Here is a 21,202-nt window from a genome sequence, read left to right as displayed (position 1 = left end):
TCCTGTTTCTGTCTCTTTGGGTGCTTAACCTGGCTGCATTTTGGATGAAAGCCACAGGAGGCACCAGAGTCACACACTTGGTTCTGAAAAGTCCTACTTTCTTCTGGATTCCCAGGCACAGAACTCCGGGCTGCTCAGGAAGAGACTATGATTCTTCCACCTGCCAGCTACTGTTGGCCATCCCTTCTCAGTGCTTTCAGCGGCCTTCTCTCCCATTCTCTATTCATTTGTTCTTTATAATCCTGACTTGGCTGTTGCTGGGAGATCCAAACCATCCAGTAATGACATTCCTGAATTTAAGATATGTATACACATGTAATGAACACCTACTAGCTTCATCTCTTTCTGACTTGTAGTTCCAGCTTTAAAAACCAAATTAGAAATCATGACAGAGAGACCCTGGGGAATTTTGGGGCACTTTACCATCAGGAAAGGGTATGGACTTTAGCACAAAGCCTTGGCAGCAGCTATGCTGACTCATCAGAGGCCTTTCCCACTCTTCCAGGTGTTTAAGTTCTGAGCAGCTACCTGGAGAGGGCCTGCTGGATAACTGAGGTGTTTACTGGCAGAGTCTCATTTCATTCATGTGCCCCTAGGAAGAAAGGAATGGGCACTGCATTTCCAAAGAAGATGCCCAGAGTCACATGAAATCCACATCCATGAGGTTTCCTTGAAGGAAGCAATTTTTAAGATTTGACATCAGAGACTCTCCAGACTCAGGAAGCATTTCCGGGTGGCTTGGGACTTAGTTTCCTTTCACAAGCTGCTCAGCCTAAGACCAAACCTCAGCAGGTGCACACATACTTTCCTTCGCCCGAGGAGCTCAGCCTCCATGCTGGCTGGAGGAAAGGGGCATTTGTCTTGACCCAGTCATATGCCTACCAGGTTCCTCTCTGGACCCAGAGAAAGCATTTCCGAGATAGCCGCACTAGACTAGGCAGGTGACATTACTAAGGCATGTTGACTTGGAGGAAGAGGGATTAGGAGAAATAGAGAGAATCCTGCACTGTGGGGTAGGAGACCCACAGTCCTTCTAATCTCTTCTTTGTAAGCCACTCCATGACCTTGAGCAAATCGCTTAATCTCTGTCTCAGTTTCCTCAGTCGCAAAATAGGATATACCACCTGTCCTACCTTTATGCGTGAGCTGCTGGATTAGATGCAGTTGGCTGTTGGAAGAATTGTGAAACACTACCTATCCCCAACAAGCCACAACAAAGCCTCTCTTAGCCCTCCAAGCAGGTGCGGCCCAAGTCATTGAAAAGTTGCACCCACACTACTAAGCTATGATGCTGGGTACACCATTCATGTCAGAAGCAGGAGCTGAAGGGGCTTGGGTCTAAAACTAGAAAACGATGATCAGGAAACAAGAAGTCCCTTCTGGAGCTGGAGGTAATGAGGTACCCCCCTACCACCACTGCCCCCTCTTCTGGAGATAAAAGATCCTATTGAGGCTCCCAGTGCGGGACCACTAGCAGGGCAGGGCTGAACATCCATTCTCCCTCCCTGGGTCACAGATCCCTGCAAAGAATAATCCTTTAACCCCAGAATTGCCTTCCCTCCCTGAGAGAGCTGACCGACATCCTGCAGGTAATAAGCTAAAGGTGCTCTCAACCTCAGGAGACTTCCTTTCAGCACTCACCTAAAAGTTAGTTCCCAAACTTAAAGTGTCTGGACTGCAATATCAAGCCGCCAGTCACAGAACAAAGGCTGTGATCTAGACCAGCCTGGGCAGCATAGTGAAACCCCATCTCTAAACTAGCTGGGTGTGGTGGTGTGCACCTGTAATCTCAGCTACTCTGGAGACTGCGGCAGGAGGATCGCTGAAGCCTAGGAGTTCGGGGATGCAGTGAGCTAGGATCCCAACACTGCACTCCAGTCTGGGCAACAGAGCAAGATCCAGACTCTAAAAAGAAAAAAAAGCTGTGATCCACTTAAAGTCCTAAGAGGCCACCACTATCTGCCCTTTTGTCAAGAACTGTTGGTCTCCCTCATGAGAGTGTTTTTTTGTCTTCTTTCTTTCTTTTTTTAATACAGATGTCCTAAATTTTTGTTGTTGATTTAAATGAACAATCTCTCTCTTAAGTGCAGACAGCCATCACATTTTCCAGAAGGAGAAATGGAAACAGTGGAAAGGCAAGTCACTTTGCCCAGGGTTTGCTGTTTTTCACAACCTCAGCAATGAGGAGCTTTGCCTCAATAACTCAAGACAAAATATATTAATAACTCCAAGGCTCAGAATCCAAAATCATCAGAAACCTGGAGAGGGAGCCAGCTGGATTCCTCACTCAACTGAACCTGGTTAGATCAGTAAATGCCTCCAGGCTGCAGTTTTCCCATTTGTGAACTTCGGGCTAATGGAGAAACCAGGAGAGACCAAGGTTTTGGATAAGTCACAGAAAGGATACTACATCATCTCAAAGGACAAAATGCAACTTCTAAGAATTACAAAAAGCAGGCAAAGCTAAGTGAAGATGCTTCTCTCCCTCCCCTCTAGAACTCACACTTTGGCACAAAGAAAGGCCTTTGAAACACAACACTCTGCAGTGGTCTTTACTGCGGTGGACAGCAACCTGTCCCAAGCCCCAAGCCCTCAGGAGAGGCATATTTCTGGGCAATACGCCTCACTCAACTAACCTCAGTCCTACTATCTGTGGGTCCACTGATAACTGCAGAAAATTGTCAGCTTCCTTCGCAGCCAAGGACTGTAACAGAGAAGGCCAAAGATTGCAAGCCGGATGACCCAACAGGCAAAACTTAACCAATGCTCCCAGAAGCTTTTAGGCACCATGTGGGAGAAAATGAGGGGAAGCCACTGGGGCGTGGTCGGAACATTTTTACCGGGGAGAGCAGCGCGAGAGTATGAGTAAAGAACAGGTGGGGCTCTTCCCTAACACACGCCCACTTAACGGAGGGGACTGGTTCTTGCTCAAAGATGCGGCCCTGCTCTTTCGATTGTGCGGTGCGCCCCAGCTGTTTGCAAAGGTGTGGTCAGCACGCAAAGACTCCAGACGTCATTTTGATATTTTTAAAACGTTAAACGCCACCAGCAGCCAACTAAGAATTAACTCTTAGGAGTGTATGTGCATATGTGTGTATGAACCGGAGGGCATCCGAGAGCTGGCGTCTCCCACTGGGCCCTGGGCGAGGTGGAGAGTGTTACCTGGCCAGGTCGAGGAAAGAGTCCACCGTCTCTTTGGGGACAGGAGGAGGCCCCGAGTCCTCCAGCCCCAAGTCGCTGGACTGAAGGGTCTGCGCACCGGATCCCGGTTTGATGATGAACGCCAAGGCCACGGCGAGCGCCGAGGCACTGAGCGTGGTGAGGCCAAAGTAGGCGACAGCGATGCCGCCCAGACGCCCGAGGGAGCTGGCATCGAGGGAGGCGGCGCCCGACACCAGGCTGCAGACCACCAGCGGCAGGATGATCATGCGCAGCATGCGGAGCAGCATCTCGCCGGGGAAAGCCAGGTAGGTGACCTGCGTGCGGCTCAGGCTGAGCCCGCGCAACGCCGCGCCCAGGCCCGCGCCCGCCAGCACCCCGGACACGGTGAGCAGCACCAGCGCTTGGCGCCGCAGGAAGCCCGCGCAACGCCGCGCGCGTCCCGCCGCGGTCCCCGGAGCTCCGGGCCCGGCCGCAGGCCCCGCCTGGGCGCTGTCAAGGTAGCCGTTGGTCTCGTTGCTCTTCTCCATGGCGCTGCACGCCGCTCCGAGCTAGAGGTGGCAGGGGACGTGGGCTCTGGCAAAAGACGGGGCTCCCAATGAATGGTGAGTCGGCGATGGTGAGGTCGGCCAGCTGTGCTTCGCAGGTTCTGGGAAGCCGCCCCGGGGGTCTCCCGGCCTGGCGCAGGAACAGGTGCGAGAAAGGCGAGGAGAAGCGCGGAGTGTGGGTTGGAGCCGCGGACGGAGAGGATCGCGCCGCGCCCAGCCTCCCCGGTGCAGCGGCCGGCTGGAGATGATGCAAGCGGGAGCGGCAAGCGAGGACGCAGACAGGGAAGGAGGAGGGAGCGTGAGCGGGAGCGGGAGCGTGAGCGGCCCCAGCCCGCCCACTTCACGCCCGCCGTCCCGCCCCCTGCGGCGCTGGCCAATCACAGCCCGGGAGCCGCCGCCGGGAGCCTCTGGTCCCCACCCGGGTCGGGGGTGCCGCGGGGGGCGGCCGGGCAGTAGGCTCCACCCGGGGGCGCGGGCGGCGCCGGGCAATCCTGGCGCCAAAAGCCGCCTCCTCACCCGGCTAACAGAGGCCGGCTCCGGGCGACCGCGGGGAAGTGCGGGCTGAAGGCCCGCCCGGGCTCGTTGGCACCTGCCGGGCCCTCTCCCGCGGCCGGGATCTGAGTCCTCGGGGCCTAGAGGGCCCGGGAGAACTTGGAACGCAGCGGCGTTCCTCCTCCTGAGGACTGTGGGAGGGGAGGGGAGGATTTCTCCCTCCCAGGTGGTGCTTTCGCCTCCGCGCCGCCCGCGCTCCTCTCCAGAGCTCGCGGCCTCTCCCGCCAGGGGGCCGCGCGCGGTGGGGGGGCCCAGGGCAGTCCTGCCGCCGCGTCCCCTCCTGCGGAAATCCCTTCTTCCAGGGGTCCTCAGGGGCTCGTGCGGTAAAGTACGCCATGGTGTCCAGCAAGGCCTGGCTCTGAGACAAAGGATTGACCGGAGGATGGATGAATGAGGGGAGCCTTCGCACGTGTTCATTAGGGCTGTAACGCAGCCGTACCGCGACAGAAAGGGGGCTCGAGGTGCCACCAAACCCAGCGCGCCTGGGCCGCGCCACCCCGCGCACTGGGGCGCTCCTGGGCGTGTGGCCTGGGGCTGGGTTGCCCGCCTGGCAGCTGTCTGCAGTATGGGCGTTTAAGACGCAAAACTCTTCTAGAAGAAACAGAGCTCTCACGCCACCTCTTCCAGTTGGTTTCTGCCACGTAACCCAAGCTGAAACACAAGCCACTGGATTTTAACCTCTTCCATTACCAGGCCTGAGTCCTGGCGCGAAAACAGCCAGACGGCGGTTTGGCCATCCTGAGTGGTTCCTCATTGTTCATGTTCTATGGATTTCCTGTTTATTTCGTCTTTTATTTGATATCTGCTTTGGCCACGCGAGTTACAAGGGAAACTTCTGCTGAGTCTTTTTACTGTGTCACAGTTATTGTATTTTTATATTTTCTTATTCTGCTTGTGAATTGTTCTTTAAAGACTTCCGTGAGTGAAGTCTTTTTATTTTTCTTCCTTCCTTCCTTCCTTCCGTCCTTCCTTCCTTCCCTTTCTTCCCTTTCTTTCCTTTCTTTCCTTTCTTTTTCTGGGACAAGGTCTCGCTGTGTTGCCTAGGCTGGTTTTCCAATTCCTGGGCTTATGGGATCCTCCTTGGTAGCTGGCACCACCCACTGTGCCAGGCAAGGGAAGACTTAATTGTGGCTAACCTCAATTAAGGAGGAAGGCAATTTACTATAGATTTCTTGCTAAAAAGGAGTCATCTTAAAACATGTCGTGACATATTTGTGCAAATCAAAATGCCTTCATAAGGAACTTTAAGGAGCTGTCCAAATTTTGAGACAGTATTTTATTGCTTGGAGCCAGCCAGCTATTGGCTAGAACTTGTAGGGATTTTGTGTGTGTGTGTGTGTGTGTGTGTGTGTGTGTGTGTGTGTGTGGTGGCGGGGAGGAGGGAATGTCAGATGAAGAGCTGCATATATTTGTATCTGGCTTTCCAGAATGCAGTTCATTTCTCTATGTGCACTGAAGAAAGAGTAATTCCTGCAGACACACACTGTGTTTTGCCAATCAGCCCTTCCCTTTGTTTTGACTACCACGTTTATGCAAAAGACTCTCAAATGCATCAGAAATGAGTCTCCAGCTGCCTGTTTTACATCTCCACCTGAATATCCAGCAGTCATCCCAACTCGAAATGTTGAAAACTAGACTCATGGTTGCCTTTCTCAAGTCTGCTCATCCTTTCTGTTAAAACATAATTGACGACCCAGTCACCTCTGTGTGAAACTTCAAAGTGAACTTTGATTCTTCCCTCTGTGGCGCCTTCTCTCATCTAATCAATTGCCAAGTCCCACAGAGACTCCTTTCACAATATTTATCACATCTGCCCATCCCATCTATTCCCACTGCTACCACCCTGGCTCAGTTCTTATTTCCTCACTTCTTTTTATTTTTTTTATTTTTTATTTTTTGAGACGGAGTCTCGCTCTGCCGCCCAAGCTGGAATGCAGTGGTGCGATCTGGGCTCACTGCAAGCTCCACCACCCGGGTTCACGCCATTCTCCTGCCTCAGGCTCTCCAGCCCCAGGCCCTTATTTCCTCACTTCTTATCAGGGCTATTGAAATGTTCTCCTAATTAGTCTTCCCACCTCCAATGCTCCTCTTGTTCCAACCATCCTTATTTTGCCTTGCCCCAGGCTAATCTTCCTAATGAGTAACATACATGTTAGGATAAAGTTCAGCTTTCACCCAGCAGAAAAAAAGGAGAAATGAGTGCATGCCTTCTCCCTTTAAAAACACTTCCTGAAAGTCACACACATTATTTCTCTTGTATTTCATCGATAAGAATTGAGTCAAATGACCATACCTTGTTGCAAGAAAAGTTAGGGAATGTAATTTTTGTTTTACACAGGCATGCAACCAGTTAAAAAATTGGAGTTTCTGTTACTAAAGAAACACAGAAAAATGATATTGGAGGACAACTCCTTCATATCACTTCTTGTTCAAAAGCTTTCAGTGGCTCCCACTGAATTAAGAATGTGTTCCTCATCCTGGCATTCGAGGCCTGCCATGATCTCGCCTCAGCCTGCTCTCTAGCCTTGTGCCCTCTATGCCTCCTGCAAAAGTGGCACTGTGTGCTGCTTCCACATTGTTTTGCCTCTCCATCCAGTCCCAGTTCAGATACCACATTCCTCCCATAGCCTTTCTGAATTCCCTTTGCACCAACTCTGCTTGCTGCCTGCAGCTTTTTGTGCTGTACCTGTGCACTCCAAAGCTGCAATAATAGTCAGTTAACCCTCAACTAGGAGTGGGGAACTCCCTGAACTATCGTGTGGTGCGGAGTGTGAGAGCACTGTTTGGGGGTGCCTTATACTATGCCACATATATCTGTCATTGAATTAGCAAAAACTCTCCTTAGGAAAGAGTTGGTCTCTTGGGGCATTTTATCTCCAGAGGACTGCCCTGTAGCCACTCTGCCTACTTGTGAGGCAAACCAAGAAATAGGTGTCCTCTTCTGGCCTCAGCAACATTTGGTGGTATTATTATATCTCTCTATGAAAGGGTTTCACTTTGTGCCACCTTTTTCCCTCTTTCTTCCTCTCCTTTTGCATTTTTTGGTCTTTTGATAATGTTACATGCCTCATGTTTGTAGGTATTTTGTACAAAAAACAAAAAAACAAAGTTGATTCCTGTGTTAGACCCTTTCCCCCACAGTACTTATATGTGTTTTCCCTGGTTTCTAGATGCATAAGTACTGAATTATAGCAACGCCTTACAAGTGATCCAGCCTGACAGCATTACTACTACCATCATCTGATCCCATGATAGGCTGACGTATTGTTCAGCCAAAATTTCTTCCCTTGTCTCTCCCACTTAGATAAGAGTTTGCATTCCCCATTGCCTTTGAGCTTTGCCATTTAGCTCCTTGGCTAGTGGACTAAGTGGATCTGCTGCAAGCAGAGGCATCAAAATGTTTTCACACAAATGCGTGTGGACTCCTGCATACATGTGACCCAGCATGCCTTGGGTAGATGCTGCCCCTTCAGCCTGGCACCAGAACAAAGACAGGAGTGTGCCTGAATTTAGCCAGCAGCCCTGACCAAACCCAACTGCCTCACAGCCTAAAGAAGAACACCCCAGTCAACCCACAGACCCATGTGTGAGAAAAATAAAAGCTTATTGAAACCCACTGAGTTCCGGAGTCATGTGTTATACTGCATTATTTTAGCAATAACTGAGTATAAATGATAACTTCAGCATCTGTTCCAGTTATCTATTGCTGCATAACAAACCAGCCTAAACCACGCTGGCATAAAACAACAACCACTCAAAAAGAAGTGGCATAAAACAGCCACCAATTTTTTATGCTCATGATTTTATAGGCCAGAAATTCAGATGGGGCATAACAGGAGGTCTCATTTCTGTTTCACAATGACTGAAATCCCAAGCTGGGGTGGCTTAATGGCTAGAGATGGCTGGGACAGCTCACTTGGGGTCGTTTGCTTGTGGCCTAGGTTGTGGCTATCTATTAGGATCATCAGTTCTTTCCCACATTGCAACTATTGAGTCTGGAATGTCCAAGATGTCTCATTCATTCACGCGACTGGCACCTTGGCTAGTGGGTTTGGATCTGCTGAGGCTAGCTGGCCATCTCTTGTTCTCTCAGTGTGGGTAGCTTGGGTTTCCTCACAGTATGGCAATCTTGGTGAAGTCAAATCTCTTATGTAGTGATTGACTTCCCCCAAAGTGAGTGTCTAAGAAACGTAGGTAGAAGCTGCAAGACTTCTTCTGACCTAGCCTCAGAAGTCCCAGAACATTACTTCTTTCTCATTCTGTCAGTCAAGCAAATCATTAAGGCCAGCCCAAATTCAAAGGAGGAGAATTAGACCCCACCACTTAATGGTGGGAATAACCAAGAATTTGCAGCCATCTTCAATCCACAGTAACATTCCTGCTTAAATACTCATGTTTTGTGGGCCAGAGCAGCACACATAAGTCACTACTTGCCCTAGCTCTGGTGTCTCTTTAGACAACTCTATTAGAAATTTGCTTTGTACAGTCTCTCAATAAATGGTGCTGGGAAAACTGGATAAAACCCTCATCTCACACCATATACAAAAATCAACTCAAAATGGATGAAAAACTTAAATTTAAGACCTGAAACTGTTAAACTACTAGAAGAAAATATGAGAAATATGAGAAAAGCATCATGGCATTGGTATGGGAAATGATTTTTTAAAAATACGACCCCGAAGCACAGGCAACAAAAGGAAAAACAGACAAATGGGATTATGTCACACTAAAAAGCTCTGCAGAGCAAACAATCAACAGAAGAGACAACCAACAGAGTGGGAGAGTATATTTGCAAACCAGACATCTGATAAGGAAGGGGTTAATATCCAAAATATATGAGGAACTCAAACAATTCAACAGAAAGAAAACAAATAACCCGGTTAAAAAATGGGCAAAGGACTTGAATAGACATATCTCCAAAGAAAGCATACAAATGGCCAATAAGTATATAAAAAATGTTCAGCATCACTAATTATCAGGGAAATGCAAATTAAAACCACAATGAGATATCACCTGACACCTATCAGAGTGGCCATTAACAAAAAGAAGAAAGATAACAAATGTTGGAGAGGATGTGGAGAAAGGAGAACACTTGCACACTGTTGGTGGAAATGTAAATTAGTATAGCCATTATGGACAACAGTGTGGAAGTTCCGCAAAAACTTAGAAATGAAAACAGCAATCCCTGGATGTATATCCAAAGAATATGAAATCAGTATGTTGAAGAGATATCTGCACTCCCGTGTTCGTTGCTGCACTATTCACAATAGCTGAGATATGGAAACAACCTAACTGTCTATCACAGGATGAATGGATAAAGAAAATGTGGTACATAAACACAATGGAATACTATTCAGCCTTTAAAAGAAAGAAATCCTGCCATTTACAACCACATGGATCAATCTGAAGGATATTTTGTTAAGGCAGGCACAGAAAGACAAACCATATAATCTAATTCGTACGTGGAATTTATTGTACAAAGTAGAACTCATTGAAACAGAAAGTAGAAAGGTAGTTACTAGAGGCTGGTGATTGGGGGGATTGGAGATATGTTGGTCAAAGGAAATAAAATTTCAATTAGATAGGAGGAATAAGTTCATGAGATCTATTGTACATGATGGTGACTGTAGATAGTAACAATATATTGTATACTTGAAAGTTGCTAAGAGAGCAGTTTTAAAGAGTTCTCACCGCAAAAAATAAGTCTTTGCAGCAATGTATGTGTTAAATAGTTTAGCCATTCCACAATGTATACATATATCAAAACATCATGTCTTACACCATAAATACATACAATTTATAAAAGAAAAGAAAGTTCTTTTGGCATGGTTTAGTCATGTTCTTAAAACCATGACTGCATCATCCATCATGAAGGAGACTCAATTTCCCTCATTAAAGAATGGCTATAGATTTTTTACTTACAGAGTGATAACAATAGTTTTATTCCTTTCTTGTCAAAGTGACTGCCACTCCCAATATACTTATGTATCCACAAATAGTGTATTGTACTCACACACCGGCTTCTGCTAGCAAAAAGGTTGTCTCAGCTCTATCCTCACATCTGATGACCATTACATATTTTTCACACTATTTCACTAGAGTCATCAGGAACATCATTAAAATCATAAAGCAGGAGTTATTTTTCTGCCATGAATGGACTGAAAAAAGAAAATTGTATCCTTCATCACAGGCAAATTTGGATTCTGGAGTACTTTTTACTTTTCCTAAGAGATACCAGAGAGTTTAAGTAACAATTATATTAAAAAGGTTAAATGCCAGTTTGGTTCTTTCCATATCAGCAAAACACAACTTTGTAGGAAGTACAATGTGATTTTTTTAAAAGAATATTTGCTATCCAAATAGATCTGAGTACTTAGCAAACAGAGCAAGCAAAGAAAAAATCCAAAGTAATAAATAAATTCTTTTTCTCCTGTGGTGAACAACTTAGTATACAGTGGCATACTGGCATCAAAGTACTGATGACTTTGTAATCAGTAATCCTTTTTCTAGGCTCCCCTCAGTATAATCCCTACCAACCAAAAAAAAAAAAAGAGAGAGAGAGAGAAAAAAGGGGCCATAGAAATGACCCTAGAACCAAAAGGTCAGGCGCAGACTCAGATAAACAATTTGAGTCAATACTAAAAAAGGAATTTGGTCAGAATGGGAGTAAAAGTCAGAATGAAACTGAAGTAAGGTGTCTGTCTCTATGGTTTTAGAGACTAGCTAAAGATATAATAACTGACACTTTCTTTGTGGAAGGGTCTGGTGAAATAAGAGCACCAAAGAAGACAAGTTAGAAGATGGGAACACCAGTTAGGTTGGTGTCTGGGTTTTGTGGGTGGCAGTTCTAAGGCTAGGGATTTAATTCAACAACACAACCAGATGTTTATGTAGTTTCCTACTAAGAATAAATCACTCTGCAAGGCTCATAGAATGAATACAAAACTGGGGAGTAAGAATTACTAGAGCAGCTGATAAAATGCATATTCCTGAGCCTGGAGCAGGGCCTTGGAACCTGCATTTCAACAAGCCAATCCCTTCCCCACTGTATTATTCAATCAAGAAGAATTTTTAAGGGCATTGAATTAACAGAGGTCAGCTTTAGAAAAGAACAAAATAAGATCTAGAGCTAGGTCTTTAAAGCCTGCCAATCAAGTCCTTCCAACTAAGTGCAATGCTAAGAGGAAGTCTTTTCCTGCTTAGAGAGCCTCATGTGAATAATTCTGAGTCTTTTGGTAAATACACAGTGGTTTAGACTTCCTCTCTATCAAGTGACTCTACAATGATGTGATTATAGAAAGTTGTAAGGACAGTTACAATTTTTTAAAAATTGAGAAAGAAGAGTGCTTCACTTGTAAGACAAATGCGTGGATATTGTGATAGATTATGAAAATAGTCCCATTTTTCACCTCTCCCTGTGTCCTGACCCTTTGTCATGTTGCTTTTCAGGGCCCTCCAATTCTGAATCTGGGCTCAGTTATATGCTTCCCTTTGGCCAGTGGATATGGCTGACTGAGACAAGCAGAGATTTGAAATGGGCTTACACATTGACCTTTTCTCTTGTGCCTGTGCCACTGCCATAAGACCAAGCCTGGACTAGCCTGATAGAGGATGAGAGTCACCTGGAGCATGACTGAGTCCTCCAGCTATCATAGTAGAGGTCATTCCAGACCAATGACCAACCAGTTAGCCCGCGGATATGGGAGCAAGCCCAGCCAGGATCAGGAGAGCTGTCTAGTTCCTGCCCCCCACCCCACCTCCTGAAACATGAGCAAGAGACACTTATTATATGCCACAGAGGTTTCATGGTTTTTTGTTGTTTTTTTTAATTGTATTGGTCCAAGTTCTCCAAGAAGCAGATGCCAGCTGGGTGCAGTGGTTCATGCCTGCCTATAATTTCAGCACTTTGATGGGCTGAGGCTGGAGGATCACTTGAGCTCAGGAGTTCGAGACCAGCCTGGGCAACACAGGGAGACCTTGTCTCTCCCAAAAAAAAAAAAAAAAAAAAAAAAGATAGAATAAAATGTACAAGGGATTTTATTAGGCACTTTCTTATGTAAGAAAATAGAGAGGGAGCTGTGGGCTAGGAATGCTGTCAGAAGGCAATGCAAGTCTGACCCTGGGTGAAGGAAACAGGGAAGGAAGGTTGAATGGAAATGTCCTAGACTGTCCTGCAATAGCAGGAAGGTGTAGCAAAGCTATTGGGGAACCTCAAGTGAAAGCCAGCTGTCAGAGGAGTTTTGAGCCTCCTAGGAACAGCTGAATCCCCACTGCATTCAGCCATTGGCTGGGAGCTGCTTGTGGGAGGCATGGCCTTGACACAAAGATTGCAGTGGATTTCAGAGCACACTAATTGGTGAATTAGGCTAATTAGTCTGCAGGGTCTTTCTCATGGCTGCCACAGTTGCACTGCATTATTATGGGAAGACAACTGATATAGGCAGAGACTACTTACTGTAGAAGATTCTTAATATGAGCAGTACTGCCTCCTAAAGGACATTTTGGAAGTGTCTGGGGGAGTCTCTTAGCTGTCATAACGTTTGAAGGCCAGGGATGTTAGATGTCCTGCAATGCAGTGGACCATCCTGCACAGCAAATCTTTCTGTGTCCTTCGCGGGTTTCCAATGTCCTATATGAAATCCACAAGGGAAATAATCTGTTGAAAATTATCCGAGACAATAATCTGATTCTGTTTTATATAGAAACATCAAATATTTCTTGCTTAATATGAATATGCACTGAATTTCTAAGATTGCAATTGCTGTGCATATTGAAAAATGCTTTGTTTGAAACTTTATTAAGTGTTAGTTACCTATTTTAGGAAATCATGCCAGAAAGCATCACTACTTGTGGTGTATGAGTCACCAATGCAGTGCTTCCGGGACAGTCTGCATTTGTGACAGTGGCCGCCATGTGCAATGTGGAGCATCTGGCTCTGTTTTTGTTTATTTGTTTGTTTTTTGAGACAGAGTCTCGCTCAGGCTGGAGTGCAGTGGCACGATCTTGGCTCACTGCAACCTCTGCCTCCCTGGTTCAAGCAATTCTCCTGCTTCAGCCTCCCAAGTAGCTGGGATTACAGGCACTCACCACCATACCCGGCTAATTTTTATATTTTTTTAGTAGAGACGGAGCTTCGTCATGTTGGTCAGGCTGGTCTTGAACTCCTGACCTCAGGTGATCCACCTGCCTCAGCCTCCCAAAGTGATGGGATTACAAGCATGAGCCACCACGCCTGGCCTGGCTCTTTTGTTAAATTGCCCTCTATGATCATTCCTGGGCACTGATGATGAAACAAATTTTATTATATTGATTTTCTTCAAATTATGTGGTTGGTAGGCTGTTTTACTTAAGTACTTCATTTTAGGATGAAAGAAGATGCTAGGTCTCCCATAGCGCAGAACTACTCTTGTAGAATGGGGGTTAAAAAGCTATATAAAGATTATAAAAGAGAAGAGAAATGTACACACATGTTCATAGCAGCATTAGTCACAATAGCCAAAAAGTGGAGGCAATCCAGGTGTCTGCTGACAGATGAATGAATAAACAAAACAATCTATACACACTCCTTCCTCAGCAGCCCAAGATCACACTAAGCTTCACCCTTCGTTGGAAAACTGAGCACCAGATGTATGGAGAGGTGTCCGAACATCAGCCCTGCAGAGCCTGTCCTCTGAAGTCCTGGTTTCTAGTAACACCACCACTGCCCTTTTGCTCCCCAGTCCTAGAGGTGGTAGCTTCTCCCTTCGGTAATTAATCTCTGGTTTGCCTCAGCATTCTCTTTTTGCTTTTTTCCCCCAATACCCTAACACCATTGTAATCAATTACCTATATTATATCTCTTCTGTTGGAAATTCCTAGTGTGATTTCTGTTTTCCTGACTGGACACTGACCAAAGAAACCTCTTAAAAATACACATTTCTTTGTCAGCAAAGTGGTGCGGTAGTGATGTTGCCTCTACCTGTACTCATAGGGCAGAATCTGGTATGGATCCCAATAGCAATTAGATTTCAGGCTCTATTTTCTACTAAAAGGAGCAAGAGCTCTTTGCTTTTGGGTTGTTTTGTTTGTTTGTTTCTTTGTTTATTTGAGACAGTCTTGCTCTGTCACCCAGGCTAGAGTGCAGGGGGAAGATGGCTTGAGCCCAGGAGTTTGAGGCAGCAGTGAGTCACGATCAAGCCACTGCACTACAATCTGGGTGGCAGAGTGAGACCATGTCAGAAGGGGAGGGAAGGGGAGGGGAGGAGAGGGAAGGGGAGGGCAGGGAAGGGAAGGGGAGGGGAGGAGAGGGGAACGGGAAAGAAAGGAAGGAAGGGAGGGAGGGAGGGAGGAATTAGGTTTATAGATTTACAATAATTTGATATTAATGAAAACATTAGTAACATCTAGCATTCTCCATACACAATAGCACTCCATGGGTGCTGAAAACCCACCCAACCATCCTCCTCATGATGGGCTGGGGAAGGCACCTAGGTAATCCTGTGGTGATGCAGGCCTCTCGGGCACTGACTGCTTCATCTCTGGGGGCTGCCTCAGGACTAATGTTCAGCCCCTCCCCGTTGTCCATAGCTGTCACTGAAAGATTGTCTGGTCCTTCATCCTGGTGGATGGATGTCTTTTCTGATTGGTTGGAACCAAACTCATTACTAGACACTTTAAATATCACTGGTTATTTCGGATTGTGGTCATGTTCTGTGCCATTTCCTTTGGTCTCAAAGTCAACACATGCTGAAGTTCTTTATCCTGACTTGAAGACTCCTCTAGACAGCCAACTCTCCCACACCCCTGAGTCTGCTCATGGTTGTGCCAGAACTTCTGGATCCCTGGCCCTTCTGGGGATAACTGAACCAACAATGAGATCCTTTTTGCCCGGACGCTGTTTCACTTACCCTCCTATCCTCAGCACCTTGCAATTTGCTGGGGCATTGTAGACACTGCTGTATGATATAGAAGTCTGTTGAACAGTGGAGCAGTGGTGAAGTTGTTTTTTGAATGGTGTGGCAGTATAGAGTAGTGGTTTGCTGAATGAGACAGCAGTATGGAGTAGTGTGATTGGCATAGCAGTATGGTTTAGTGTTTTGTTGAATGATGTAACAGTATGGTGCAGAGGTTTGCCGAATGGTACAGCAGTATGATATAGGGGTTTTTTGAATGGCTTAGCGGTATGGCCAAGTTTGTTGAATGGTGCAGCAGAATGGTGTTGTGGTTTGTTGAATGATACATCAGTCTGATGTACAGGTTTATTGAATGGTGTAGCAGTATGGCATGGCAGTTTTTCGAATGGCTCTGCAGTGTGAAGTGGGAAGTCTGACGTGTGTATATCTCTTTTTTGCCACTTAGGAGCCTTGTGATCTTGGGCAAGTTACTTAACCTTTCTCTGCCTCACTTTATATTCTGTAAAATGGAGGTAACGACATCATAGTGTTGCTGAGAACCAAATGAATGTTGTGCACAAAATAATTAGCACAGTTCCTGATACATTATAAAATGCTTCATGAACATTAACTGAAACAACAATTATATAACAAAATTTGTTATTGTTGTGCATGGTTTAGTTTGTTACTTTAACTAGTTAATGTGTCAGAATAAAGAAAAACACACTCCAAGCTCTACTTCCATCTAAGGAAAAAGAATTTGAATTCTTGTTTACTATATGTTTGAATAATACAAAGAAGAATCCAAGCAAAACCTTGCTGTGTCACGGGGGAAGGTTAGGCATTTTCTGGTGAATTTTTCAGATCAAATTCTTGTTTTCTTTTTTCCTTTCTCTTGTACTCTGGTGCAGCTTTCCTGGATTCTTGCTGCTGTTGCTGAGTGCAGGGGAGTAAGTCACCATCTGCAAGAAGGCACGTGTAGATGAGATGGAATAAAAATCCAAGTGGCACTATGAAAGGTCATTGCTAGTTAACAGGAAAAGGAATGGGCATTCGTCCCTGCTTGGCAGCCAATCTTGGCCCTTGGCAAGCATCCATTGTGAGTTTGGCAAGTGGCAGAAGTGGGCGGGTCATCCTGACTCTTCTCCACCCCACACCCTCCTCCCATGCCCAGGGCCAGTGTGAAGGTCACATGTCTTTCTTTTGAGTCATCCCCGTGTTTAGGCTGCCTGTGTCCAAGCTAACTAGGGAGACTGACTGTCAGAACTGGAACAAGATCCCCACCTTGATATGAAAGGCAAAGGACTTCATTCAGGAGGAATGAGGAATGGCGAAATCTGCATAGGAGGCAAGATCAGCATCAACAGTGACACCATGTTGATAATATGTACCATGATAATGATGTGATGAGAATGGCACTTTCCTTCTGCGGTTTTTCTCCTCAAAACCCATCACCCTGTCTATTCATGAGAAAAACAGCAGACAAATCCCCAAAGAGGGACGTCCTACAAAATATACGACCAGCACTCCTCAAAACTCTCAGGGCCATCAAAAGCAAGGGAAGTCTGAGAAACTGTCACAGCCAAGAGGAGCCTAAGAAGACACGATGGCGAATGTAGCGCGGCTTCCTGGAGGGGATCCTAGAACAGAAAAGGACATTAGGCAAAAACTAAGGGAGTCTGAATAAAGTGTGGACTTTAGTTAATAATAATAATGTATTGGTTCATTAATTGTGACAAATGTACCATACTAACATAAGATGTTAATAATAGGGAAACGTGGGTGTGGGAATGTGAGAGCTCTTTGTATTATTGCCATAAATTTTATGTAAGTCTAAGACGAATCTAAAATTAAAATGTTTATTTTTAAAACTTTGCATAACACAGGTCTGCAATACACCTTAGCCTGTTAACCCAGGTTGTCTCCAGGAAGCGGAAAGGGGTGCGGGTGGGGAGCTGCCACTTTGAGCCCCTACTGTGTGCAGGGTTAGGGGCTGGAGAGATTGAGGAGAATGAAAGGCACATGCTTGCTCTCACAGTATTTAGAGTCCAGCAAGGAAGGGCTTTTGATACTTCTATATTATTTGAATTTTTCTCCCATGGACATGACCTACTTTCAAAATCTGATTTTTTTTATGAAAAAAAAAGTACAACATAAAGCCAAATAAAAGTGAGAAAGAGCAGAGTCTCCTTATAAATGTTAACATGGATTGGATGTGGTGGCTTACACCTGTAATCCCAGCACTTTAGGAGGCTGAGGTGGGAGGATTGTTTCACCCCAGGAGTTTGAGACCAGCCTGGGCAACTTAGGGAGACCTCATCTCTACACAAATAAAAAATTAGCCAGGCATGGTGGCACATGCCTATAGTCCCAGCTACTCAGTAGGTCGAGGTGGGAAGATGGCTTGAGCCCAGAAGTTTGAGGCTGCAGTGAGCCACGATCAAGCCACTGTACTACAGCCTGGGTGACAGAGTGAGACTATTAGAAGGAAACGGAAGGAAAGGAAAGGTAAAGGAAAGGGAGGGGAGGGGAGGGGAGGGAAGCACAGGGCCCCAAAAAATTAAAATTAAAAAAAAATTATCAGATTTCCTTGGACACGCTGCTACCTATTCTTCGACTATGGTTTTTAAATTTCTTTTTAGGTCTAGACTAGAGTTCTATCAGTTTAGAATGATGTTTCCCAAACTTACTTAATCTTGACCATAGAATACATTAAAAATAATACAATATTGACAGAACAGCAGATATGCATATGCTATAATGCAAACTTGTATTAAAGAAGGCCAGGAAAAGGGCCACCTAGATAAATTTCCTTAAGGAAAAAAGTTCAATCAGAACATCTGCTATTTCACATGTTCTTATAAAACTTTTAAAATGAGTTTTTAATCTACTTTGTGTCTTTTATATATTTCTTGAATATTTTCTTTTAGAAATCACTTATCTCCATGTTGGAAACAGCATCATTGTGACCAAGAGGTGTATGAGGCACAGCTTTGGATCTATGCTTTCAGTGCAGTGTGTTGGGAAAAGTCCACTTTGCCCAGATACACTGCAGCCAAGGGACCAAGGATGCGAGCTGTATGCTGTGTGATATTTGTGCCCTCTTAAATTAGGCTACTTCGAATGCTGTTCATTGTTTCATTTTGGGCAATTTACAACTAGATTTTTTTTTTTCCTTTTAGAAAGTTCAAGCTCAACTGCTCATCTCCACTTTAAAGTATTCTGTATTTGCATTTGGTTCAAATGTCATCTAGCACCTGAAGACCCTTCTTTTCATTTAAAGCTTTCTTATTTTAGCCATAGATCTAAGGAGAGCAAGTTAGTGCCATATATTTGTTTAGTGTTCAACATGCATTGCTCAGTATCACAGATATTAAAACAGATGCTAAAATTATGTGACAAGGTACATATACATTAGAATTGCATTTGGCTGCATGTAACAGGGATCTGACACCAATGGTTTACCTAAATAGGGGTGTTTGTTTTCCTATGATAAAAAATTTGGAGGTGAGCAATCCAGGGCAGATGCAGTAACTCTATGATGTCATCAATGACCCCAGCTTCATCTGGATCCCTGGGTGACTATCCTTAACATGTGGCTTTTGTCCTCATGGTCACTAGTTGTCTACTGCACATCCAAGTGTCAAGTCTGCATCTCAGGCAGGAGGAAGGAGGACAAGGGTAAGAGGCGAAACGTGCCTTCTTATCCACCAGAAAAACAACATTTCTCTGAAAGCCAACTTGGTAGATGTCCCCCTACATCTCACTGACCTAAATGCTGTTACGTGACCACTACTAGCTGCAAAGGAGCTGAGAAAAAACAAGTCCTGTAGCTGGTCCCATGGGCGCCTTGAACAAAATCGTGGTTCTATTGTAAAGGAAGGCAGAGAGAGTGAATGCTGTGTAGGTGTCTCTCAGGGCCGGCCGCCGTCAGCTTACAAGGCATTTGGTAAACACTGCTCCTTCCTTGGAGTACAGAGCAAACGTCCTGCAGGGATTGTTCCAGCTCTTTCTGGTAAAGGCAGACTACTACGTAATTAAAATAACAATATTTTTCATATATGTGCTTTTCTAGAATAAATTTTGGTAGGAAAAACTAGCATTGGCATCTGTTATTTTCATGGAACATGTATTAAATTTCTTCAGAGTACAGATTAGGAAACTCCAGCCTAAGTCACAGAAATAACTTATTCCAAATGACAGCTGTATTTTATATTAAGAAAACCCAAAACTGGCCGGGCGCGGTGGCTCAAGCCTGTAATCCCAGCACTTTGGGAGGCTGAGGCGGGTGGATCACGAGCTCAGGAGGTTGAGACCATCCTGGCTAACACGGTGAAACCCCGTCTCTACTAAAAACTAAAAAAAAATTAGCTGGGCTTGGTGAGCGGGCGTCTGTAGTCTCACCTACTTGGCAGGCTGAGGCAGGAGAATGGCGTGAACCCAGGAGGCGCAGCTTGCAGTGAGCCGAGATTGCACCACTGCACTCCAGCCTGGGCGACAGAGCAAGACTCCGTCTCAGAAAAAAAAACAAAAAAAACAAAAAAAACCCCCCAAAACTTACTTAAAGATTTCTTTAAATAAGTCTCTTAAATTTAAAAATCTAATTTAACTTTAAATTTTAAAATCTATTTATAGGCTGTATGCAGTGGCTCAATGCCTGTAATCCCAGAACTTTGGGAGGCCAAGGCAGGTGGATCACTTGAGGTGAGGAGTTTGAGATGCCTGGCCAACATGGTGAAACCCCGTCTCTACTAAAAATACAAAAATTAGCCAGGCGTGGTGGTGCACGCCTATAGACCCAGCTACTCAGGAGTCTGAGGCAGGAGAATCACTTGATCCCAGGAGACAGAGGTCACAGTGAGCTGAGATTGCGTCACTGCACTCCAGCCAGTCTGGCAGGGCAAAAAAAAAAAAAAAAAAAGAAAAAAAAAAAAAAAAAAAGAAAAGAAAAGAAAAGAAAAGAAAAACCTATTTATATATCTCGGTACCAAACCTGTTGTATCCTACTTAGGGCTACTAATTTTCATTTCCAAATTCCAAATGGATAAGTAGTAAAAAATTGTACATTTTCTGGATAACTCTTCTGAAAACAAAAATGATAATTTGTTCACCTGAATCTTTTTAGTATCCGCTTCACTGTTTTGGCATTCTCATATGGTTTCAACAGTGTGTGATTTGACCTGAGAACAAAAATGACATCTTGGAGTGTTTTTGTTTACCTCAGTACTGACTTAGGTTTACAGATGGAGGCCTCTTCCTGCCACCGTCAGTTTTTATTCTATCTATCTACACTCATCCACATCTGGAGTGAAATTAATCCTCTTTCCTGCACTCAATTCTAAATGATAGTTTTTTTTTTTTTTTTTTTTTTTTTTTAGGAGAAAGTATCTTACTGTGCACAGGCCAGGCTGGAGTGCAGTGGTGAGATCATAGCTCACTGCAGCCTTGAACCTGGGCTCAAGCAATCTCTCCCCCAACCTCAGCCTCCCAAGTAGCTAGGGCTATAAGCAACCAGCACAATGCCTGGCTAATTAAAAAAAAAAAAATTTTTTTTTGTAAGACAGGGGTCTTGCTATATTGCCCAGGCTGGTCTTGAACTCCTGGCCTCACACAATCCTCCTGCCTCAGCTTCCCAAAGTGCTGGGATTATAGGCATGAGCCACCATGCCCAGTTGGCTTCATTTTTAAATGTAAAAAATAATGCCTGTTACTTACCAAGATAATACAAGCTTATTGTAAAAAAAAAATCACAAACATTTATGTCTCAACTAGCACAAGTTCCTTCTCATAGTAATTACTAACATTATTTATATTCTTGCAGAATTTTTCAATGCATATATATGTGATATGTAAAAATGTATACATAAAGGACATTGTTGGCTGTCTATATAACACCTACCTTTGTTCTTTTCGAAACAACCCCATCTTGTTCAGGAAATCCAAGCTAATTCCTATGCCAAAGGCTGGTTTAACAGAGGGCCCACAATGCAATTCTGACCTTTCTTCCTCTGCTGGATGTCACCTTATTTGAACTGGACACTTAGAACCATGACAGCCATCTGTATCTATGAG

The 21,202-nt window shown here is 44.9% G+C and overlaps 1 protein-coding gene across 1 annotated transcript in view; it reads right to left on the bottom strand.

Moving 5' to 3' along the window:
* SLC1A4 (solute carrier family 1 member 4) overlaps nucleotides 1–4,355 on the bottom strand; it is a 34,910-nt gene extending 30,555 nt beyond the window's left edge. The window contains exon 1 of the mRNA XM_003908733.5: nucleotides 3,163–4,355. Coding sequence (XP_003908782.1) covers nucleotides 3,163–3,689 — 527 coding nt within the window. The 5' untranslated portion in view covers nucleotides 3,690–4,355. The remainder of the gene's footprint in view (nucleotides 1–3,162) is intronic.
* Nucleotides 4,356–21,202: the final 16,847 nt, after the last annotated feature.

This window comes from Papio anubis, chromosome 14 (assembly GCF_008728515.1).
Source record: "Papio anubis isolate 15944 chromosome 14, Panubis1.0, whole genome shotgun sequence".
Classification (NCBI taxonomy): domain Eukaryota; kingdom Metazoa; phylum Chordata; class Mammalia; order Primates; family Cercopithecidae; genus Papio; species Papio anubis.
The sequence above is the reverse complement of the archived record's forward strand: the minus strand, read 5'-3'. Positions and strand labels throughout refer to the sequence as shown.